Here is a 25,922-nt window from a genome sequence, read left to right as displayed (position 1 = left end):
ATAATCTACTACTTACTTCTTCTTTTCATCTTTTATGGTCATCAACTTTTCCCCTCTACTGTGGTGCTTTGTCATTTGCTTAATTACGTGGCGGAAGTGCATTCAACTGTTTTGCTCGTTCCCAGAACTGTGAAACAGCTGAGCTTTGAGCCTAGCTAAATTAGGAGAAGGCTATTAATTGGCTATTTCACTCCTATAGAGGAGACGTGCAGGGACTTTTTTCATTTAGTTATGGAGATTTAAACAAACAAAAAAACACCATATAGGTAGGCTTTACACGATCAGGATTTTGGGACCGATCAGCGAGTTTAAAAAAAACGATAACCGATCCGATCACAAGATGGAGGAATGTGTCTTTTTAAATTACCTGTTCATTTACTGTATATACTTGTGTACTTAATTGCTCAAAAAATATATATTTACAATGAATAATGTATCTTTGTTCCTCTATTTATGCCAGTGAGGCATAGTAACAGACAGAACAAATGAATGGTCTTCTATTAGATGGCAGGAAGTAAATACAGTAATTAATGTATCCACTTTTTGTGACATTTTTATTTGTAAAATATGTTCCTTGGCTCCATAAAGGTTGTAAATCACTGCTCTAGTCAGATCGTGTATTCTAATCAGACAGAAATAATGGGTGCTAACTTACTGTAATTCCATCCATTCATCCATCCATTTTCTGAGCCGCTTGTCCTCACTAGGGTTGCGGGCGTGCTGGAGCCTATCCCAGCTATCATCGGGCAGGAGGCTGGGTACACCCTGAACTGGTTGCCAGCCAATCGCAGGGCACATACAAACAAACAACCATTCGCACTCACATTCACACCTACGGCCAATTTAGAGTTGTCAATTAACCTACCATGCATGTTTTTGGGATGTGGGAGAAAACCCACACAGGCACGGGGAGAACATGCAAACTCCACACAGGCGGGGGCGGGGATTGAACCCCAGTCCTCAGAACTGTGAGGCAGACGCTCTAACCAGTCGTTCACCGTGCCGTTTACTGTAATTGAATTACTTTATTTTTAATTAAATGACTTCACCCACACCGAAACTTTAGCGCATGATTCGACAGATCGGCGGCATGTTTACGTACAACCGTTAGCACTAGCACTAGCTTGCTAGGCTGCATAACGTTGTTGTTGCCTGCTTGCGAGCCGTATCGTATTAGAAGTACGGGAACATACCTCAAGCAAGCCTTAAACGAACGTCCTCTCCTGTCCTGAGCACCGGTGACCACCAACACACGTTTTTCCCCATTTTACCCTCATAATATAGTCTGCACGATCCACTCTTGTTGTCATCGCCATGGTAACGAGTGTATGGGGTCACATTTCAGTTGACAAGATAAAGCCCAAAGATCGTAAAAAACGGGATGTGGTGGTATTGGAATACAAGATTTTATTGCCGTAGTCTGACATCTGCAATCTTGAAGGAGCAAATTTGTCTTGTAGTCTGCCGGGCATTGCGTGTTGTCTGTCTCAGACGTGTTGTCTGTTCCACACCGCCGACATGTTTTTTTTTGTGTATTTTAAATAACTTTATTGGCCGTCAGATATTTACAGGACTACGCCAAAAGACACAGCTAAAAATAAACGATTCAAATATACTGTGCACGATGGCGACGCGGAGGAAATGTCTTTTGCGGAGCCGATCAATGACGGCAAATTATGACAGCATAAAATTATAATTATCGACCGATACCGATAAGGCCGATGAAATCGGTGTAAAGTCTACATATAGGTGTTCAGATCAAATTCCCGATAGACATCTACACGGGATGAGCTCCTGCTGTCAAACATAAACACTGTTTATTACACAGGGTTGTGACAAATCTGTTTGTAGTCCAAACTCTGTTTCGTAACTGGAAATTTCAGATGATCATATTTACCATAAACTGGGATTGGCTCCAGCTCCTCATGACATGGACAATAAATGGACATTTGCAGGTATTGTTCCATAGGACAACACTGAAAAGAGCCCAATGAAAGAAGCAGTTTCATCAAAGCAGAATTGGACAAAGGCTCTCTGACTTCACCATTTGGTTGAAGCCTTGACTAAGCAGTCTGTTTGCCCTACATCATACACGGGAGAGAGGGTGGGGCTAAGGGTGGAAGCAGGGATGTGTCTTGAGCATGACATTCTCAGAAGTGGCAAAAGTAATCGCACTCATTATTCTGGTAAAAATAGAAGTACTGATTCAACTGCTTAAGTCAGTAGTTTTGTGTTACCCATTCCTCTTGCTCTCTATCAATATATTGTGTTTAGGCCTGCCACGATAGCAACTTTTTTTGGAACAATATATATTCCCAAAAACTTTCAGGATAAATGCTAGTATCAATGTTTTTTTATGCCACTGATATAATGATTTTAGAGCATAATAAAGACTTGAACACATATTACAAATTATGCCCTGGTAATCAAACATATAGCACAACTGTGTAATGTTCTCTCATTTACTAAATAAAAGTAGGGTTGCATTTCAGAATAAGAGCAAGTAAATAAAAAGGGAAAGTTATACGTGTTCAAATAAAGTGCTGAACTATAAATTTAAAGTTTAAGAAAGAAAGAAAGAAATCTTGACACAACAGTGAAGTCACTAACAATTTTACATACACCCTCAACTCCATTGAAGTTGGGACGATGTCCATCCATCCATCCATTTTCTGAGCCGCTTCTCCTGACTAGGGTCGCGGGCGTGCTGGAGCCCAACCCAGCCGTCATCGGGCAGGAGGCGGGGTACACCTTGAACTGGTTGCCAGCCAATCGCAGGGCACATACAAACAAACAAACAACCATTCACACTCACATTCACACCTACGGGCAATTTAAAGTCTCCAATTAATGCATGTTTTTGGGATGTGGGAGGAAACCGGAGTGCCCGGAGAAAACTCACGCAGGCACGGGGAGAACATGCAAACTCCACACAGGCGGGACCGGGGATTGAACCCGGGTCCTCAAAACTGTGAGTCTGACGCTCTAACCAGTCGTCCACCGTGCCTTGGGACCTTGTGTTAAAGATAAATAACAACAGAATAAATGATTTGCAAATCATGTTCAACCTATATTTAATTGAATACACTTCAAAGACAAGATAGTTAATGTTCAAACTGATAAACTTTATTGTTTTTAGCAAATAATCATTAACTTTGAATTTTATGGACGCAACATGCAAGTGGCAAAAAAGACTGAGAAAGTTGAGGAATGCTCATCAAACTCCTGTTTGGAACATCCCACAGGTGAACGGGCTAATTGGGAACAGGTGGGTGCAATGATTGGGTATAAAAGGAGCTTCTCTGAATTGCTCAGTCATTCACAGGCAAAGATGGGACGAGGTTCACCTCTTTATGAACAAGTGCATGAGAAAATAGTCGAACAGTTTAAGGACAATGTTCCTCAATGTACAATTGCAAGGAATTTAGGGATTTCATCACCTACGGTCCATAATATCATCAAAAGGTTCAGAGAATCTGGAGAAATCACGACATGTAAGCGGCAAGGCCAAAAACCAACATTGAATGCCCGTGACCTTCGATCCCTCAGGCGGCACTGCATCAAAAACCGACATCAATGTGTAAAGGATATCAACACATGGGCTCAGGAACACTTCAGAAAACCAATGTCAGTAAATACAGTTCGGCGCTACATCCGTAAGTGCAACTTGAAACTCTACTATGCAAAGCAAAAGCCATTTATCAACAACACCCAGAAACGCCGCCGGCTTCTCTGGGCCCAAGCTCATCTAAGATGGACTGATGCAAAGTGGAAAAGTGTTCTGTGGTCCGACGAGTCCACATTTCTAATTGTTTTTGGAAATTGTGGACGTCGTGTCCTCCGGGCCAAAGAGAAAAAGAACCATCCGGACTGTTATGGATGCAAAAGTTCAAAAGCCAGCATCTAAGATGGTGTGGGGCTGTGTTAGTGCCAATGGCATGGGTAACTTACACATCTGTGAAGGCACCATTAATGCTGAAAGGTACATACAGGTTTTGGAGAAACATATGCTGCCATCCAAGCAACGTCTATTTCATGGACGCCCCTGCTTATTTCAGCAAGACAATGCCAAACCACATTCTGCACGTGTTACAACAGCGTAGTGAAAGAGTGCGGGTACTAGACTGGCCTGCCTGCAGTCTAGACCTGTCTCCCATTGAAAATGTGTGGTGCATTATGAAGCGTAAAATACAACAACGGAGACCCCGGACTGTTGAACAGCTGAAGCTGTACATCAAGCAAGAATGGGAAACAATTCCACCTTTGAAGCTTCAACAATTAGTGGCCTCAGTTCCCAAACGTTTATTAAATGTTGTTAAAAGAAAAGGTGATGTAACACAGTGGTAAACATGACCCTGTCCCATCTTTTTTGGAACATGTTGCCGCCATAAAATTACAAGTTAATGATTATTTGCTAAAAACAAAAAAAGTTTATCAGTTTGAATATTAAATATCTTGTTTTTGTAGTGTATTCAATTAAATATAAGTTGAACCTGATTTGCAAATCATTGTATTATGCTTTTATTTATGTTTAACACAACATCCCAACTTCATTGGAATTGGGGTTGTAGTTTAATTTAACCAATCTTAAATGTACCATTTTAGAGGTTACGTTTGTTCAAAACCTTGGTTTTGGTTTATAATGGCGTTTCACATATTATATGCACTTTTAATAAGCGCTCCAAGTGGGAACTTCGCACTTGACAGCCTTTGTGCATCTTCACTTAGCATTTTGTGACATAATAATTCATTAGGTTATTGGCTGTGCATTTATGAGCTTAGACCAGCTGACTAGGAATAAGACAAATATTCTTTATGCTACTACAAGTTTTGGAAGTGTTCAATTTGTCGAAACTAAAATGAAGAAACCTCGAGAGAGAAAAATATTTCCTTCATCTCCCTTCACCGAAACCCTCCTCTGTTTGGGTACATGATGATGATCCATTTTACTCTTATTCCTCTCTGGCCACATTTGCGATGTTTTTCCACCTACTTGACTCAAAGTTAGTCACTGATGGTGTAGTGGTACACTCGCCTGACTTTGGTGCAGCCAGCGTGGGTTCAGTTCCCACTCAGTGACGATGTGAATGTGAATGAGAATTTGCCCTGTGACTGACTGGCGACCAGTTCAGGGTGTAGTCCGCCTTTCGCCCGAAGTCAGCTGGGATAGGCTCCAGCGTCCCGCGATCCTAACCAGGATAAGCGGTGTTGAAAATGGATGGATGGATGGATGGATGACTCAAAGTTTTGCCATGTCAGATTGGCCATATGTCACACAGTGACTACACTGAGCAAAAAGCACGCTGTATGTACCGTTATGGTTGCATTATACTGCCTTTGTCACGGTAAAAAAAAAAAAAAAAAAAAAAAAAAGCAAAACATTTGACGGTACCCAAAATTAAAAGAGATACTCCACAGCCCGATGCGCTAACGTTATATGAATAAAGTAGACTAATGTTAAGCTCACCTTCGTCTCTCAGGTCCAGCTACGCGGCGTAATATTCGAGGGAGAGAAAGGTCCGTGTTACAACGAATGGGTGCTCGCCTTGCATTTCACTATGAAATGCCACCACACTATCGCCATTTGTCTTTTTTCTCTCTCTTCTCAATTCGGCATCGCATTTTGCAACTGGTGTCTTGGCGCTTCTCAATCTCATGCTTTACTTCCGCGTCCACTCATCGGTGAGTAAGTGTGTTGTGTCATATACGCCCCTTCTGTCTTCGTGACTGTTTCCGCGGTAAACCTGATTTGCAGTTTTGCTTTAAAATATGTATGTGTGTATGTGTACATGTGTATAAAAAAATATACAGTATGTGGTCGCTACTTTGCAGATTTCACCTATTGCGGGAATGGTTCAGACCCTTACCCCAGCGATAAGCAAGGGAATAATAGCTTATCCAAATATTAGTTCATATTATATCATACACTATATAGATAATAACTGAAAGAAATACGCCTTACCTGTATGTGTGTTTTCAGATTACAAAGATTTTTTTTTATCACCAACAGCTGGTGGATTTTAGAAAAACACAACAGATTTTCCACAAAGCGTTTGGGCTCTAGGAGGAATATCTGCTGGTTAAAACTTGTTGCGTCATTATTAGTGTTCCCTGGTTCACCTTCCTCCGTGGTGTTGCCAAGTAAAAAGTTACTTGACACCGAAGGCCATCTTGAACTTCTCCATTGTCTACTCACACACACGTTAACACTTGTTCAAGTACACAAATGGTACTTCCGGCTCTAAAATGTGACTCACACACACACGCACACATTGACTCACTTGGATGATGCACCACGTTGTCACAGCTGCGGTTACATCATGTGACAACTAGGAAGGTCATTTTGCACCGTCCAACTTGCTACTCCAACTAGAGGAGTCACCTCTGTTGGCCATTAGGGAATGCATATGCCCCTCAGTCCCTCTACAATTCATTGAACAAGTGCTGAGAGTAAAACAGTGCGACAACAATGTTTGTAATGTGTTTTTCATAAGAAAAATATCACTCAATAATATTACACTATATATTCTACACTATGCATAAAAACATGCAGTAATGACATAATTGAATTATACGTAAAGAAATTAAAGTTTGTGCCACATTATTTGCTTCAATTCAATGGACATTGTGCTCCTCCTTCTGGTGTGTGCACCTTGGCCACATGGGGGAAGTATAATATAACAGGCATACCGATATACGGAGATGATCTCAGCTCCTCAGTAAGCCCAGTAATAGTAGCCGTTCTTCACAGAGGATAAAAAATATATGCCTGTGAGTATTGTTATATTATTCGTCTATATGTGTTCAAATATCAATTGCATAAAAGGTAATAACACCGCAACACCAATGCCATTTTTTTAGCCCGTCTGTTTCATTTCCCATCATGTGTTAGCATTAAGCTAGCAGACTTTATGGCAAAGTAATGTACTTGTTTTAAATTCATATGTAATTGTACTTGATTTATCTTTAGTTAAACACTAAGCTTCATCTGGGAGTGGCGTTAACCAAAGAATTGTTTACTATCTGGTCCTCCTGCAGCATCTCACAAAGGTCAATGCAGCTGGAACCGTGGACTCTGGGGCTATGGCAGGAAACAGAGATGGTTGGTAACCATGCACAATGTGAAAAGGCGATAGACCAGTGGATACAGAGGGGAGAGAATTGTGAGAGAACATGATCCAAACCAGTTTCTGAGACCAGGAGACATTTCTGGAAGAGCACTGCTCCTATACCGGCATCAGGCGCATCAAATTCTACAATGAGCTGCTGTTTGGGATCTGGCAAAGTGAGGACTGGGAGCGGAGGTAAAGCTCGATTTTAGTTTCTGTAAGGCTGACTGACAAACCGGGTTCCACACAAAGGGTCTGTGTGGCGAGGTAAGATCATGCAAAGGCGAGGCTATTGAACTGAAATTTCTGATGAAATTTTCTGATGTTTGCGAACCCACTGGCCTCACCGAACTCCTCCCATGCCAGAGTTTCTGCTTCAGCAGCCAGCAAAGCTGCATTCCGCTTGGTCAGCCGGTACCCATCAGCTGCCTTAGGAGTCCCACAGGCCAAAAAAGCCAGATAGGACTCATTCTTCAGCTTGACGGAATCCCTCACCGTTGGTGTCCACCAACGGGTTTGGGGATTTCCACCACGACAGACACCGACCAGCTTACGGCCACAGCTCCGGTCGGCCACCTCAGCAATGGAGGCGCGGAACATGGTCCACTTGGACTCAATGTCCCCCGCCTCCCCCGGAACATGAGCAAAGTTCTGTAGAAGGTGGGAGTTGAAACTCCTTCTGCCAGGGGATTCTGCCAGACGTTCCCAGCAGACCCTCACAATACGCAACGCCTAGTCTGCATTAGATGATTATAGAGTTTGACATTTCCTTAACGGTCTTGGAATATATCATAGCACTTATAAAGCATCCAATCAGATTGTTGCTCACTGTATATATCTGGGGATTGGGATATGTTGTGATTGCATCCACTCATCATCTCTCATTTACTGTATATGTAATATTATTTTTTTTAGTTTTCAGTGATCTTTGCTTGACTTACTTTTATCTTCATACTATACGACGGGAATGATAGAAACAGTGAAGGCATTGCTTTATGCAAGAGACCCCTGTTTGAGTACACCCATTCTAGGGACCATAAATCAAGGCATGTATAAGAAGAAGACAAGACAGCTCCATTATTCCAGGCATATAAATCCCTAGAGCCCATGAGGACTATGCTCTGTCTGTACATAAGGTAATTAAAGTAGTTTGCACTGCACATAGGCAGACACTAAGCGTATGCTTTAGAAGATACTCTGTTTAAAACTGTTGTAATTTGTTGATGCAAAATGTGGTGATTACAGCAGCTTGGACATTAACTCCATTGGTTGTTACTGGTTATTTTGCTTTAAATTAGTGTTCCTTTCACAAAGCCACCATTATTTCCCCATTTTGGCCACAAAAACTTTTCTCAGCTGCTGGACAAAAGAGTGGAAGATTATCCACATGGGCATGTTGAAACAAGCCTTTTTGGTCAGCTGTCCCTGATGTTTCCTCTGAAAACAATAAATAGACCAAAGCAAGCGAAGCGTTTCATGTTCAACTGTGATCTGGTGTGATTATACAAACATTAACTTACAGACAAAATGTCTGAAACTGGTTTGGTTGCTTTTCAGAACGAAAGTAAGTGTATGTTTGACCCTAGTATTAGAACGTTAAGAGATTCACAGAAAAGGTATGGAGAGCAAAGTGGACACTGATTAATGCACAAGATTTTCATGGCATCATTTTAATATTGGTATTACATTGACTTGTACATCTTGGGACAAATCCACACTCTAAAAATCATAAAGGTTCCCAGGTATCAGGCTCACTATGTTCTTAGGAGATGATCAATTGAGAGGAGAGCAGATAAGTAAAAGTCATCTGCGTGTGGAATGATTAGAGAGGGCAAAAATCGCCCCGATGTCCATTTTGACAGTCCAACAAATGAAGCAAAGGGGCTTCTAATGACTAGATCAGACTGTCATCCATGGATGCACACAGACACATTCAACAAACACTTGAAGAAACATTTTCCTTTTCATTTTTCAATTGCAAACTGAGACAAAACATAAAGAACCCTTTCCCTTGCGCATCGCAATGATTTCCTCTGTCAGTGTTCATGAGCCCTTCTCCCAGTTCCCACATTTCACATGCTCAAGCATATTTGGCAGTCTTTCAATGGAGAAGGTGATCCAAAGGCAGGCCAATGCAGCCTTCATGTACCCACTTGCACACACAAACGTGTCACCCGGATGTTCAGGTCAGACCCATGCATGTACAGAACATCACCCCCTGGTGGCGATGATACTCGTGTATAAAAACGAAAAAAAGAACACATACAGAGTACCTATATATAGTGTATGATCTGATATTAATTTTGTAGCATGGGCATGACCTTGAGGCTCTTGTGTTTAGAGAGTATGACCCCAAAAAATTGTCTAAATGATTAAATTGCCCTGATGAAGATGCCGTGTCGCTGTATGGCGCAACAGTGTTGCTATGCCTTTATGTCTGCTTCTCTTGTATGCCGACTTCACATTTCTACTGGTTTAATGTTGGAAAAGTGCTTCAAAACAAACGGCATGTCACATTCTTCACAAGTTTAGCTGATGAGGAATCAGGTTGGCACAATGACCTTAGGACGCAACTCATTAAATGCTACAGTATTCTAATTGTTTTGTCCGCTTTAGTCTGCAATGTAAGGCAGTTTAGTGCGCCCTAGGAGATCATCAGGGGTGCTGTGGGAAATTTCGCTTCATTGGTCAGACAAATTTTTTTTTTTTACAACAAATAATGAATCTTTTCTATAACTATTTATTCCAGCAACATATAACAGGGAGAACGCTGATTAAACAATTAAATGCTTTTCCGCTTGGTGCCAGAAGGTAGATAACTAACCTCTGTATCCACTCTTTTGTGACACTTTTCCTTTGTAAATTACATGCCTTGGCTGAATAATGGTTGGGAAACACTAATGAAAAGTACAGTTGACATTCATTTAAAAAAATAATAAATAAAAAAGTTATTACATTTACATGATTAAGTCCGTTCAGCTCACAGTTTGCTTTGCGAAGCATTCAAGTCAAATACTGTCTTTGCCAAATATTAGTACTAAATATATTGTTCTAAAATCAACACACAGATTAACATTTTAGAAGTGCCACAAAAAATAAAGTAGAAAAAATAGACTTGTGATACATTGTGTGTTGGGAGACGATGACTTCCAGGAGTTTATGCTAGTTGTTGGCAAACTGCTGTCCAATAAACCAAGCATATTTTCGGGGGCAGTGCCTCTGGATTGGCAAACTGGGGTGGTGGTCCACCTTTTTAAGAAGGGGTTCCGGAGGGTGTGTTCCAACTACAGGGGGATCACACTCCTCCGCCTCCCTGGTAAGGTCTATTCAGGGGTGCTGGAGAGGAGGGTCCGTCGGGAAGTCGAATCTCAGATTCAGGAGGAGCAGTGTGGTTTTCGTTCTGGCCGTGGAACCGTGGACCAGCTCTTCACTCTCGGCAGGGTCCTCGAGGGTGCATGGGAGTTCGCCCAACCAGTCTACATGTTTTGTAGACTTGGAGAAGGCGTTCGACCGTGTCCCTCGGGGAGTCTTCTAGCGGGTGCTTCGGGAGTATGGGGTACCGAACTCCTTGATACGGGCTGGTCGGTCCATGTACGACCGGTGTCAGAGTTTGGTCCCCATTGCCGGCAGTAAGTCGGACTACGGTTGGACGCCACCAAGGCTGCCCTTTGTCACCGATTCTGTTCATAACTTTTATGGACAGAATTTCTAGACGCAGCCGAGGTGTAGAGGGGGTACGGTTTGGTGGCCTCAGTATTGCATCTCTGCTTTTTGCACATTATGTGGTTCTGTTGGCTTCATCAAGCCGCGATCTCAAACTCTCACTGGAGTGGTTTGCAGCAGTGTGAAGCGGCTGGGATGAAAATCAGCACCTCCAAATCTGAGACCATGGTCCTGAGTCGGAAAAGGGTGGCGTGCCCTCTCCAGGTCGGGGATGAGATCCTGCCCCAAGTGGAGGAGTTCAAGTATCTTGGGGTCTTGTTCACGAGTGAGGGAAGAACGGGGAGGGGAGATCGACAGCCGGATCGGTGCAGCGTCTGCAGTGATGTGGACTTTGTATCGGTCTGTTGTGGTAAAGAAGGAGCTAAGCCAAAAAGCAAAGCTCTCAATTTACCGCTCAACCTACGTTCTTACCCTCATGTATGGTCACGAGCTGTGAGTCGTGACTGAAAGAACAAGATCCCGAATACAAGCGGCCAAAATGAGTTTCCTCCGCAGGGTGTCCGGGCTCTCCCTTGAGACGGGGTGAGAAGCTCGGTCATCCGGGAGCTCAGAATAGAGCCGCTGCTCCTCCACATTGAGAGGAGCCAGATGAGGTGGCTGGGGCATCTGATTCGGATGCCTCCCGGACGCCTCCCTGGTGAGGTGTTCAGGACACGTCCCACCAGAAGGAGAACCCGGGGACAACCCAGGACACACTGGAGAGACTACGTCTCGGGATCCCTTCGGAAGAGCTGGATGAAGTGGCTGGGGAGAGAGAAGTCTGGGCGACCCTGATAAAGCTACTGCCCGCGCGACCCGGCCTCGGATAAGTGGTAGTAAATGGATGGATGGATGGATATTTATCTTTTCTTGTTTACACAAAGACAAGATAACCTGGCGAGGATAAGATGAGATTTTACAGTGAGTCTCCAAGCCACTCAATGAATCTGCTTTCAAAATCAACAATACAGGCATGAGGAGGGAATGAAATTAATAAATCTCCAAATGTCAAACAGTTACCTTTACACTTTATTTTCTTCCCTTTTTGGCAACTGGCTGACCCCTTTAACAGCAGTGGATACGTTTCCTCCAGCATCCATATGAAAGGCACAGTGACAAATGGATGTCTAGTTAGTACAATTTCATGTTTAATCGGTAAACACAGAGCAAGCCCTTTTTGTTTAACAACCCGCTTGATAAATTCAGTTTGAGGAACTTCACGATGAGTTGTTATCTTGCCCTTCAGATAACACGGGCAGAAGCCATTGTGACCGCGGGGCCCCCGGGTGTCGAATGCCTGAGGCATAAACACCCAAGACTGAGAGTGTGACTGTGAAGCCACACGCTTTGACGGCATCAGCTGTCATCGAGAGAGCCACTTGTTGAGCTCGCGTGTGCGCGCTTCAATTATTAATTCACGTAGTCACTGGATTATTATCTATTTCTGTGGTGGTGAGGTTGCTACGTTATGAACACACTGTAGTCATAGATAACATTATGAGAACTGCAACTACATCATGACTCTCACGTCACTCTTCAAGGCCAAAGATGAATTCAAGCAATGGTGACTTAGTGCAGGGTTTCCCCAAACATTTTCCGCTCAGGACCCAAATTACAAATGACCTTCCTGTTCAGGAGCCAATATACATTATGTATTGTCATATCGTTGTCATATACAGCGGTGCCTTGAGATACAAGTGACTCGACTTATGACTTTTTAGATATACAAGCCTTTTGAGAAAGGTTTTTTGCCTTGATTGAAAAATTTTACATTTGAGCACTGTATGGTGGCAGTGAACTCAAATCACTTGACAACAAGCATCGGTTAGCAAATAGTTAACAGGTCTTCAAAAAAGGATTTATGTTGTTTATTGCAACTCCCAGTTTAAGTTTACTGTCAAACTAAATACAAAACAAAGAATTACGTGTGTATTGAAAACAGCCACTTAGTTTTGCTTTAGATGAGTCAGTTGAGCTTAATACTAACAATCCAAAATGCCATTGATGGGCTAACAAATAACGTTGGCGTGTTATAACTCTTTAAGCAACAAAAATTTGAACACAAACCGTAGAGCAGCACAAGCAGAAAGATAATATAACAACACTCACAGGCATATATTGTTTTTCCTCTCTGAAGTGAAAGATTCTAATTCTAATATTACTGGGATCTACTGAGGAGTGTCGACTGCTCCATATACTGTATATCCGTACATCTGTATTGTACTGCCCCCAGATGGCCAAAACGTGCATACCAGAAGGAGCACTGTAATGTCCACTGAATTGAAGCAAAAATGTGGCAAAAAGTTTCTTGACATTGAATTCAACTATGTCATCGCCGTATGTTTTTTTTATCATGTACAATATTGAAGATTGCTACTTTTATTATTAAAAAACTGTTTTTGGGCAGGCTAGACTTGATTCATGGTATTCCATTCTTTTCAGTGGGCAAAGATGATTTCCAAGAAGTGTTTTGAGTTACAAGCGTGGTCACAGACAAATTAAACTCATATCTCAAGGCACCAGACTAAAAACTGACTGCTGACCATAAATCTGGAAAACCCTGACCTAGTTGTATGGCACTGTAAATTTAAATGACAATTTAAGCACAACAGGACAGTATACAATCATGAAAAAAAATCATAACATGAAGGCTGAAATGTGAAGACTACAGATTCACACAAAAAGCAAGTAGGTAGATGACACGGAGCTCACAGCTCTATAGACTACTAGTTCACCTTTCACATATTGGTCTACTTTGACAAAATAAGAACTCACTTAATGCAAATGTAAACATCTTTCCAATGGATCATGTTAAGCAGTCCCAATTGAGACGAGTTGGCTTTATAAAACAAACAAGTCAGAAGTTAATTGTAACTTCTGATTTAGGATTTTTAAGGCTTATATGTTGGGAATGTACAGTATGTATCTGAAACGACCAAGTTCTCATGAGAATTAAGTAGAATTTGTAGTGACAGCTTCTTTTTTCATTTGAGCTTTTAAATGGGCCTAACCAAAATAATTACACGTTAAAATGTAAAAAAATAATTAAATAAAAGCTGTCTGGATGACATGATGTGTGGCTCGCATACAAAATATAAAATACAGTGGACCGTCCAAAGTCAAATGCCCTAAAGGTGGTAAACTTACAACTTTTCGGCAGAAAAATGCGCCTCTATAAGTCAAACATCATCATGTGACATGAAAGATGTCTCACTAAGTAAATATCAACTCAGTGAGCATCGAAAGATTTTATCTGATAGTGTGATGACGTTTGCACAAGTGTGTACACCCTCTTTTAACTGGGGATGTGGCTGTGTTAAAAATTATCTAGTCACATTCAAACTCCTTTTAAATGGGAGACAGCACACAATTGCCACCATTTAGAGTGCCTCTAATTCATCTCAAAGTTTAGATCTTCTAGTATGCTTTTCCTGACATTTTGCCTACGCAGAGAGCTTCGACAGCATCAGCCTCATCTTATAAAGATAACCATTCAAGTCCGGCTATATTTGCGGAAACACACAGGAAATCGTCTTAACCCATGTGGGAAAATGTGTTATGCCCAATGAAACCAAAGTGGAACTTTTTGGCCATAATTCGAAAAGGTATGTTTGGTGCAACACACCACTGCTCATCACTAAAATAACACCATACCTGCAGTGAATCATGGTGGTGGCAGCATCTTGCTTTGGGGCTTTTTTTCTTTAGCTGGAACTTCTGCTAGGAATTTAAAAAAAAATAATAATAATGTTAGGAAAGGCCTACTAGAACAACTGAACTTTGTGTGGCGTTAACCAGAGGCAACGTGTGCTAACTCCCATTTGACATGAGTTTGAATGTGATTGGTTAATTCTGAACACACAAAAAAACAACTGTAGAATTTTACAGGTTATAGGTCATATTCATGGTAGGCAAACTTTGAAACGATTTATCTTTGTCTCATTTTTCTATACCACAAAAACCTGGCATTTGTACAGTGTGTAGACTTTTTATATCCACTGTAACTGTTCTGGTCACAGAAGAGATTGTGTTTGACTTTTGAGGTTCCACTGTGTGCTGCTTTTGATTGATCCAAAACCAACAAGGAAGCCACAAGACCCTCATTTAAAAAAAGGGAACATTTAGATTTGTCCCAAAAAAATAAATAAAAAAAGTATTTGAAGGCTTATGAAGGTAAAGCCCAATGGCATGAGTCCTCTGTAAGATTCAAAGTTGTGCATCAGTGAGTCTTGCCTCTAATCAGCTATCGGCAAAATCATCTGAAATAAATAAACTTAGGCCAAAAGGGGGGGGGGGGGGGGGGGGGGGACTTTGCTAATCTGTTACATTTCCACAGTTGAGACATAAGAACATGACAATGCTACTTAGCGTACCTAACAATATATGGCCAAAGATCTGACATCGCACACACACACAGCAGGTTGTCATAGAGACGAGGACACTCACTAACATGGGCAACTGTGTATGTAATCTGTATGTACATGTAGCAGCAAACATTTTCCATACATCACTCCAATATGGCGGTTGATGGATGGATGAGGTGAAATGTTATTTTTTTTTTACGTTTCTACTCATTCTTGAAAAAATTAAGTTCTCTTTCAAGTTTGCTTCCCTGTACTTTTCTTGTCATTGCTAGAGCCCTACTTGTTTTCTGCAATTGGCACCTTTGATTTCATTACATTTTATTATTATTATTTTTTACATTTTTGGCACTTAAAATAAACTCTTTTTTTCATTAACAGAATCATACATGGACCAGTCGTAAGTAAAACTTTGGTCTCCAGATTAACTGGATTGAAGAAAACCAATGCCGGTTGTCACATGGAAAATAACAGTAAGACAATTAAACGAGTGAACTAATAAATAATGAAATAAATAAATATATTATTAAACTGCGCATAACAGTGATTAGAGAGACAAAAGAACTGTATTTTAAGGAGACCATTCATACCTGATGATGGGCAGCGTGTAGAATCAACACATTTTAGGTGAGGCTAGTAAGATTAATGCCACTCTCTAAGTTTATCGACGATGTTGTCATTCAAACATTTGAAAAACTACAAATGCTGGCTATGAAATATGTGGCCCCTTGTTTTGTCTTTTGTTTTTTCTCAGAAAGGAGGAACCTGTGGCTCAGGCGGCATGGATGTTGAAATAAACAGCCTCCTCGCTTGTCTGGATTTAAAAGTGCATTATCATTCAACTGTGGGTGGAGGTGTGATGGAGGATGATATGCTACTTGGGAGAGGGACAAGGCTCACCGGATTCACTTGTGCTACTTGTTCCTTCAGCTTAGTTGAATCCTCCCAAAACAACCTCAGTTGGTTCTTTTGTTGTTTGTTTGCTATTATGAAAACCCTAAAAACCAAAAAATACAATTCCATAGGATTGTGTGCAAACTTCTCTACTGGCATATATGAATAAATAACCTGTTTCCACTGGCCACGAGGTACGGCTGACAGCCACAAACGTCTTAAAAATATATGGTAGGCTACACCTCAGTATATGTCTGGACTCACGAGGAGTTGAGTAGCTGTCATGTGGATGGTGCTTGCTGGGGAAGTACATGAACACAACAATAAAAGGGGAAATGGTTTGGGGATCATAATTATGTTACACAACAGAAATGGCTGCTTCCACACAGATGCCTCCGTTCTCATTGCTCAGCATTATGTCATTATGCTTACTCGTTATACAACCAGCAAACAGTATTTGCACTTGAAAGTGAAATTCTGGAAAGAACATCACAACACAGCTAATAAATAACAGCATAAAAATGGCAAGATTCCCCTTAAGAGGATCCCTTTCATATACACAGATACAGTAGGTTTCTAACCTGGTACCTGTACTGTCTTAGTCGGCTCCGCATTCGAAATGGACAGATGACAGTGAAGGGTCCAGTGTGCTAAAATGGGGATGAGCCTTTCATCTGTCGTCATGTCTGCTCCTCATGGTCAATGTAGTTTACAGAGGCAGGTCTGTGCTGTTGTGGCGAGTCTTTCTGGAAGTGCCATCATCCCTGGGCAGAGCTTTTTGCAGGTTGGACATGGCCGCCGTCTTCTTCAGGTCGATGACTGCATAGCATTCACTGCGCCGGGGTGCCTGGGGGCCACACTTTTGGGGGGGTAGACGCTGGTGTGGCTGTCCACCCCCACCGCCTAGAGCTTGGCAGGGAGGTTCTCCCTCTAGGTCCACCTGGATGTAGTTGAGCTGCCGTGACGGAGGCATGTGCTCATGCTCGCAGACTCCGACCCCTGACCTCGAGCGTCTGCGGAAATCAAAGCTAAATATGCGCCCCCCTCTGTCGGGCTGACACGGTCGTGGATGTGGTGGGCAGCTGTGTCGCAACCTGGGCGGCTGCACCTGCTCTGTGTTGACGTAGTTCTGTAGGGCATCTCTGTGGATGCCCCGCCCATCCGGGTCGTACCCGTTCGTCGTCTCGGGGCCTTCCGAGAACTCGTACTCATCAAAGTCTTCCTCCTCTTCTTCGTATTCCTCCTCGTCCGCATCATCGTCGTCTTCTTCCTGCTCGTCGTTGCGCTGCAGGGCGCTGTACTCCCACACGGGGGGAAGCGAGGGCAGGTTCTCGTAGTTGAGCAGGGCCGTCCGACGGTGACCTCCACCTATGGGCCTCTCGCAGCCGTAGCCCTGTGGGGGAAGCGAAGACGGGCCGTGCGGGTGCAGGAGGGAATGGGTGTGACTGTCCCCGGTGCTGCTGCTGCTGCTGGAGCCCACAGACTGGGACACGCTGCTTGGACTCAGCCGCTGCTTCCGGCCGCTCCTCAGGCCGTTGATGTTCTCATAGGTGAGCTCGGCGCCTGGGCAGCTGTCTGGGTGCTCGTGGCACGGGTGCCGGTGTGGGTGGTGATGGAAATGGTGATAGGAGTGGGAGTTGCACATGTGCACCGAGGCCTCGTCTCCGTCCGTCTCTGAGCCTGTTGCGCCCTCTACTGGCTGAAGGCTGTGGGGGCCGTGACTGAGCCGCTCCCGCTCACGCTCCCGCTCCCTTTGCAGGAGATGACGCTGTGCTGGAGTGGGGCCCAGCATGAACTTGACCTCTTGCGACGATGGCTGTAGGAACACCTGGGGGTCTTGATGCTCCTCAAGGGGACAGCACCGCAGGTTTGACTGCGTATTCCCTTGGTTTCCGACTCGTGTTGTTTCAGTGAAAGTGCTGGGCCGCACCTCAGGTAGAGAGTGCACACAGTGACGCATGGCGAGATCCCCCTCCATGCTAACAGTATTCACATAGGTGTGGGTCTGGTAAGAAACAAAGCAGAGTTAAAGTCAACACTGATTAGAGAGCACAGGGCAGGCCGCCGCATGGTTGATGTACATCTAACCTGGTCTTCCAAAGCCATCAGATTGTGTCCATGATCCTCAGCAAGGGAAGGCTGGGAGGAATCCCCTCTGATTGGATAACCAGGGTATCCGTTGGGAAAAGCCGGCACGGGAAATGCTGGAGCTGCAAGCACATTTATGGGACGCTTTTTTTTTTTTATTTGCAAAAGTGGCATCAATTCAATTCAGTAACAACATGAACTCTAATCACAATGTATGTGGAACTCTAAATATATATAAATGCATTATCTTTGAATTTTATATTACATAAGAGGGGACAAGGGCAGCCTGGTGTTTAGCATGTCTGCTCCACAGAAGGTCGGGGTTGTCAGGCTTCCTCCCACATTTCATAGAGCCAATCTATTTTAAGTTAAAGATGGCTCTAAATTGGCCATAAATGTGAATGTGAATGGTTGTTTGTCGTAATGTACCCTGCGAGGAAAAGCGCTATACAAAATAGATGGATTGGTTAGAAGAGACTATACAGTATATGAATGAGTCCTAATGAAGCAAGTTTGGATGGCATTTCCAAATTATTATTAGTTTTAAGGTGTGACAAGGGTAAGCATGTAGTGTCTGTCTTATCTGGTGTTAGTCTGATGGTTTTGCGGCTAAGTCTACTAAAAGGAAACGTAAACTACTCGTGTAAAGACAAGGTTAATCTAACAGTGTGGTGGCCGCGGGACTCACTGTTGGGCGTCTGTGGTGTGCGAGACATCTCCATCTCTGGCGTGTGGCCGCTGCGAGACATCATCATGGACTCCTCCACCACGTTGATGCTGTTGCATTGCATCAGCTCCTGGAGCAGGTTGAAGATCTCCTCAGCCCGAGAGCACTTGAAGGCAAATATTCCTAATCATGTGAACACAATGACAACATGGTTAAAATATATTTAAAAAATTAAAATGGTGTACAAGCTACCATTGTTTTCCAATGAAAAATCTTAAAATTTTGTGATATTGAAAATATTTGAGTGAATACATGAAAAGAAAAGAAAATCACAAAATGTTGAATATGTGTTTTTAATTTATTATTACTGACCAGATCTGGCCCATCTATATTTATGTCACCATCCTAGTAAGCTGACTTCTCGTCACAGTTCATTTTTAAATGTAGTAAGGATTTGCAAGTTAAATCAGATCCATGGCCTGTTTGGCTATGCTAAATTCATGTGCGTATTGACCGAGAGGTCACTAATACACACAACCTAAAGTCACAGTTCGATAAAAACACAGTGCAACATAATTCAACCATAAATGTGACAGTTAATAAAGGCACACATTCAACGAACTACTGGTAACATAAACACACGTGTACAACAAGGATTAACGTCTTTATAATCCTTATAACTGCAATAATTCAATGCATTCCGCCTTGCAATTCATTCTGGGAAAGGCATGGCTTTACTGTCATTACCATAGATATTATGAACAGTGGGTAGCGACGACATGCCCCTTTGACCTGCATGCCTACGGCGACGTTAAAGCTAGTAGGGCCAAAGTGTCGGCACATTCAACATTTGTGGAAGGCACAAAATACAAAATATCAAGGATGCATTTTCTGTATTGATTTCACACATTTTGGTGTCGACAAAAAAGCAAACCTCATGAAAATCGATTCAGAAATGCTAAAAGTTCTGACTTATTTTCGATGTACATGCATTTATTGCCTTTGATAGGAATCTTGCCCCCACCAACGTGGTCGTCACATAGGCATGCCGTTTATCCGGGCTGCTACTGTGCACTCGGGTATATATTTACTCATTTTTCCTGGCAGTTCAAGCGCTTGTGTTTTTGTATTCACCCCGTGAACAGAGCAGAAAGAAATCAAGTTACTAGTATGCCAATCACTGTCGAGATAGAAAGTGTGTCATGAGTTGGTCCACGCAGTCACATTAGCATTAAGAGTTAACTTCGTTGCTTGAGCGATCACCACAAAGAGTTTAACAGTGGGCCGGCCATCACTTTGTGGGCTACCTCTTCCGGACTGTCGGGTTTGGTCGGTGTGGTATTCTCAAGAATCACTCTCTTTTTCTCTCTCTTCTATTTCTTTTTTCCTCACTTTATTTACAATTCAGCATACAGAGACACATCCAAAATCACTCACTAACCATCTATATAGTTCACTATATAGGGGTTAGTGATGGTTACGCCATTTTGTAGTGATGTCTGAATGCTTAGTGATCAAATTCAGCGCCCTACATTATTTATTTTTATTTTTTATTTTTACTCACCGCAACAGCCTACTTTGTTATTGTGCGACAGCTGTGACATCATTTACAGAGCGCCGTGTAGTCTCCAAAAGCTGTTATGAATGAGCTCACTATAAAAGAAATGCCACTATATAGTGCAACCAACCCTAATGGGGAGCAGGGAGTAGTGAGTGAGAGATTTTGGGCACAACCACAGTATCCAGTCGACATGATGATAAATTACATCTTCTCTTATTTCTTCTTCATCTATTAAAGATGTACATTATTTACGTGGTGAGCCGTAGTGTTCAGACAGACACCACAGTGTCTGTGCCTTTAGCAAAAGATGACAAACTCGTGTTCCTAAAACTCTGGTTAAATGGTAGGTATTCATAAATGTTTCTTGAAGCACTGTTGCATTTATTTAATTTTTTTATACTTTCATGTATTCCTTAAAAAGGAGTTGTACAACCACATATTATCCATCCATTTTCTAAGCTGCTTCTCCTCACTAGGGTCGCGGGTGTGGTGGAGCCTATCCCAGCTATCATCGGGCAGGAGGCAGGTTACATCCTGAACTGGTTGCCAGCCAATCGCAGGGCACATACAAACAAACAACCATTCGCACTCACATTCACACCTACAGACAATTTAGAGTTGTCAATTAACCTATCAAGCATGTTTTTGGGATGTGGGAGGAAACCGGAGTGCCCGGAGAAAACCCACGCAGGCACGGGGAGAACATGCAGGCTCCGGGGCCGGGGATTGAACCCCAGTCCTCAGAACTGTGAGGCAGACGCTCTAAACAGTCGTCCACCGTGCCGCCACCACATATTATCAATGGGATTTTTTTGGGGCCACTGGATATGTTTTTTTTTTTTTTTTATTATCCATTTTGTGTTCTATGCAAAATAGGTATTTTATGAATAAATGGCGAAAATAAGAAAATTGCCATTAATTTAAAAAAAAATGCTATATTGGGATATATAGGAGACCTGAAGAAATATTTTTACCCATGATATATATTTATTCATCACCGATTAATCGGTTATCAGAATTGTCTTACGTCAAAAATCGGAATCTGCATCGCCCTGAAGAAATCCATATTGGTTGGGCCTAAAAACAATAGAGAACAGTTGAAGAAGAAAGCAATGAGCTTCACTCACCCTGTCCGGTCTGACAGCGGCGCCCGCTCTCAAAAGAAAACAGGTTGGAGTCGTAGCCGTAGCGGCGCAGGCAGAGGTATGGCCACCTGATGGCATCCCTTTTGCGTGTGTGAAGAATGAGCTCGGTCTGGGTGAGCTCCATGATACCAGAGCCCAGCTCGTTGCCTTCATCGTCCACATTGATGACCTGGGATGGAAGAGGCTCCTCGCATTATAGGGCAAATGATAAAAAAAGCCTTTCTCAGTACAGGAATATCTAATGTTATAAATTCAGAACTGATTACAGTGAAACCCCACTATTGGTGGGGAATAAGAATCGATCCCTGCCGCGAATAGTGAAAATCTGAGTAATTGACCTCCTACCCAAAATGTTTGGAGAGTAAATTGCTTATAGACACCACGAGATGGCGGAAAACCCCTTTGTTCCAATTAGGTAAGGCTACAGCATGACTAAATGAAGCTCCTCCCCTCTCTTCAACATAGTTGGTTGGCACCAAGATGCCACAAGATGATGCCAAAGAGTATTTTTATATTAGACCTGGCTTTGGCCTGAACACAAAAACAACAAATATGTGATTTTTTTTTAACAAATAATGGTGGATAAGTCACCATAACAAATCTTTGAACAAGCAATTTGGCAAATGCCGAACCGCGAATACGCGTGGGATCACTGTGCCATGTTGTGGATTATGCTGGAAGTGAAAAGAATCCTTTACAAATGGTGCAAAGATTGGGTATACTGGACTCAAAGATAACCAATATGATCAGGGATATGAATCATTTTTTAAATATATAAAACAATTACAATTGTGAATATTTTTCATGAGAATTTACTACCACAACTTCTAACAGTTTCCTGTATCAATTCCAGTTAAAAGAAATTCACTTTGGCCATGATATGAATTATTGTGACCTTATCTGTGTGTTTGATTTAAAAAATGAATAACAAAGCATGAACCTTAAACTTGGTGAGATGATTGTCTCGGATGGGGTCCCTGTACAGACAGCTCCAACAGCTCCCCATGGCTTCAGCAGGCCAGCTGAAACCTGCCACACATGATCCACGCAGCTTTAGCGACATAACCGACTGCACGACAAAAACCTTTGTCATCCAACACGCGTGCATCTTACTCAGTCCAGGCCATCGGTGTGAAGGGACGCGTGCTTCAGTCCCAGGATTTTCTGCTGGGCCTCGTCGTTGTCACAAGCCACATGCTTTGTTGGACGGACATCTTCAAGAAAAGTATCATCTCCTTGCCCCTGAAAGCGCAACGAACGAGTTACTGAAATCTGAAGATTTTCACAGCACTGTAGACAAAGAACCACTTATACCCACATTCACACCTGAGGACAGTTTTGAATCTTCAGTGAACCGATCATACGTGTTTGGAATGTGGAAATAAGCCAGAGTACCCGGACACCGAACCTTAGAACTGTGGAGCAGATGTGCCAAACACTAGGCCGCCATGCTGCCCTAGTCTTCTCTTATGTAACATTAAATTCAAAGACATGTGTTTGTATGCAGTTAGGTTTCCACAGACAGTGATTAGTATCGATAATGCCATTAGAAGCAAACTCATTTCACCCTTTTCCTGATTTAAATATTTAACTTGGTTAGACTATATGGAGAGATATTTGGAACTTTGGCCTTTACACCGTGGTCACAGGGTACATATAGACAAACAACTATTCACAATCACACTTATGAACAATTTAGAGTCTTCAATTTACCCAGCATGCATTTTTTTTTTAACGTAGCAGAAAAACAGAGTACTCAGAGAAAACCCACAGAAGCACAAGGACAACATGCAAACTCCACACAGGAAGTGACAAATCCAACCACAAAACTATGAGGCAGACATTACAATTTGCTGCCCATAACTAAAATATTCCAAACAATAAACATATTTGTCAATGCATACCCATCAGGAGGGAATTTAAGACACTCATATTGGCTTTCTTTAACCTTTCATAATTACAGGATTGTCTAGAAAACGTTTAGGATTAAAGCTGTATCATAAGATTTGTTTTTGTCTATGTGACATTTATTTATAAAAAAAAAAAAAAAAACTAAATAAAAAAACACACCAGGATACCCGTCCAATATTGTTAGCTGGCCATCTAGTCACCTTTATGAAAATAACAAAACTGTGACCTTAATGGGGTGCACATATGAAACCCCAAATCTGAGTCAGTGTCAATAAATGATCCTACAAAGCTGACTTGCAACAGGATGTGACCATTTCTTTTCGTATTATTAGACCTTCCACTTAAGAAGGGCTGACTCAGTTCTTGACTCAGCAGCTAAAGTAAATGACTACAAACGCGTTGCGACATCACATTCAGTGGGTAGTGGGCGTTCAAACTTCAACATCTCCACTGTGCAATAACAAAAACAGCAAACTACATGTACACACCATTTGCTCGTGTATCACTATGTGAGCAGTCGAGCGACACACTGTTGCGCCTCCGTGACAACATCAGCCAAAAGGCCACTCACATCTGCCCCCTCCCCGTGGTATGTGCTCCTCGGCCCGGCCACCAAAACACATGCACTCCCGCTGCAGTGAGAGCTCCGGGCCGGGCCTCCACATCTGACTGAGGCTGAGAGTCCACACACACTCGAATCTCTGCGCGCTAGCCTACGTTACACACTTGTCACCCAGCCAGAGGTTCAATGAGATTTTCCATCCGTCCATCCAAGTCGTCCCTCCCTCCCTCCATCCATCCATCCATGCATGGAGCACTTAAACCAAAGCCTGTTCGCTCCATTAGCCCCAGCCGAGTTCCCGAAGCACGCCGCCCGTGACGCTAAACGGCGCAATGTGCGAGGTTACAATAGCTCTTAGCAGCACCAAAGTGGAGAAACGCGGCGCTCCGCTACTCACATGTCTGCCACCGTCGATTTGCTCTTTCCGACGCCGAGCGTGCGTGGACCCTGGCGGGGGCAGGTGTCGGCGGCGTCCGGTCGTTCCGGCGGGGATGTGGATCTCGGCCCGCGGAGACGTGAAGCCGAGATGCGGTGAAAGCCGTAATAATGTTGTTATTCCCCCCTCTCCCTCTCTCTCCTTCTCTCTCTTTCTCGCGCTCTCTAGCTCATTCCCCCCTTATGACGACCCCCACAACTGCAGCACGGGCCTCTGGCTGGCTGTAGGCTGTATGACATTTGCCGAGCAGCTGGGGGGTCAAAGTTGACTGGCAGACAACGAGGTTGACGAAGCCGTCAAGAAGGTAAAGAGGCTGGAGGACCGCGGAGGTACGGAAAGGTGTGCCCGGCTGACGGGGCGGGAGGAGGGGCTAAGCAGCCAGCCGCCATCCGCTGTTCGCACTGGAAATGTAGTCCTCTCGTTAATGAAAGTTCATTCAACGCGTACGTTGGGTTAAGACATGCAGCGCAAAAAAAAAACGAAGAAAAATAAAATATATTAAAAATGAAGGGAAAAAAGATCAAAAACCTAAAAGTGAAGTTTGCGGTTTTCCCCCCAAAAATGACTTTTTGTCATATATCACTGGCTTCATATGGAAACCTTGCATCTCCAAAACCATAATTTTTCAAGAAACCCCCCCCCCCCAAAAAAAGCGTCAAGTTTGTTGAGCCATTAACATTGCATCATCAAAGAGAACAAGCACATTTCAACACTTTATACTGGTCAATAATTTTTAAAAAATAAAATAAATAAATAACATACCCATGTTTGGACTGGTCAAAGGTATTGATTTGTGGAAAAATAGGAAATTGACCAAATTTGAATTTAGGAGGGTTCGGCACGACACCAGCAGTATGTTTGACCTGGCAGTCGGATATTATGCGGATGGCTGCATCACTAGGGTTGGAAAAAACACCCCACTGTCAATGTTCTCACTGGACCTCCTCGATTTATGGCTTTAAATGATTGTACAGTCCAAAAAAAATACAACATCAAGGTTACCGACTGTAAGGTAGAGGAGGAAAACTGTGCTCGTGCCCATTTTTAAGAACAAGGGTGATGTGCAGAGCTGTAGGAACTATAAAGGAATAAAGTTGATGAGCCACACAATGAAGTTATGGGAAAGAGTAGTGGAAGCTAGACTCAGGACAGAAGTGAGTATTTGCGAGCAACAGTCTGGTTTCATGCCTAGAAAGAGTACCACAGATGGATTATTTGCCTTGAGGATGTCGATGGCAAAGTACAGAGAAGGTCAGAAGGAGCTACATTGTGTCTTTGTAGATCTAGAGAAAGCCTATGACAGAGTACCCAAAGAGGAACTGTGGTACTGCATGCGGAGGTCTTGAGTGGCAGAGAAGTATGTTAGAATAATTCAGGACATGTACGAGGGCAGCAGAACAGCGGTGAGGTGTGCTGTAGGTGTGACAGACGAATTTAAGGTGGAGGTGGGACTGCATCAGGGATCAGCCCTGAGCCCCTTCCTGTT

General features: G+C 42.9%; 1 protein-coding gene across 11 annotated transcripts; it reads right to left on the bottom strand.

Moving 5' to 3' along the window:
• Positions 1 to 1,912: 1,912 nt before the first annotated feature.
• frs3 (fibroblast growth factor receptor substrate 3) lies at positions 1,913 to 24,581 on the bottom strand. 11 transcript variants are annotated; one of them, XR_009769271.1, is made up of 9 exons: positions 24,398 to 24,581; positions 22,641 to 22,769; positions 22,468 to 22,556; positions 21,510 to 21,696; positions 18,843 to 19,004; positions 18,155 to 18,276; positions 15,763 to 18,071; positions 14,466 to 14,531; positions 8,094 to 11,898 (listed from the first exon to the last, which is right to left on the bottom strand). XR_009769271.1 is itself a non-coding variant. In XM_061686883.1 (7 exons), exons 3-7 carry the CDS (start codon positions 22,531 to 22,533, stop codon positions 16,776 to 16,778), a joined length of 1,833 nt encoding a protein of 610 aa, XP_061542867.1. In that variant the 5' UTR covers positions 22,534 to 22,556; positions 22,641 to 22,769; positions 24,398 to 24,581; the 3' UTR covers positions 8,094 to 16,775. The 11 variants fall into 11 exon arrangements, 1 of the variants encoding a protein (XP_061542867.1); XR_009769272.1 differs by having other exon boundaries at positions 14,466 to 14,528; XR_009769274.1 differs by adding an exon at positions 1,913 to 1,976 and having other exon boundaries at positions 11,832 to 18,071.
• Positions 24,582 to 25,922: the final 1,341 nt, after the last annotated feature.

This window comes from Phycodurus eques, chromosome 10 (genome assembly GCF_024500275.1).
Source record: "Phycodurus eques isolate BA_2022a chromosome 10, UOR_Pequ_1.1, whole genome shotgun sequence".
NCBI lineage: Eukaryota > Metazoa > Chordata > Actinopteri > Syngnathiformes > Syngnathidae > Phycodurus > Phycodurus eques.
The sequence above is the reverse complement of the archived record's forward strand: the minus strand, read 5'-3'. Positions and strand labels throughout refer to the sequence as shown.

Bases quoted from the DNA above. Each gene is read 5' to 3' on its own strand.
- frs3 (XM_061686883.1), bottom strand. From the start codon at position 22,533: ATGGGGAGCTGTTGGAGCTGTCTGTACAGGGACCCCATCCGAGACAAT. The intron at 21,697-22,467 runs GTTCATGCTTTG...CTTCCATCCCAG, and splicing joins ATCATCTCACCAAGTTTAAG to GTCATCAATGTGGACGATGA. The intron at 19,005-21,509 runs GTGAGTGAAGCT...TCACATGATTAG, and splicing joins CCGCTGTCAGACCGGACAGG to GAATATTTGCCTTCAAGTGC.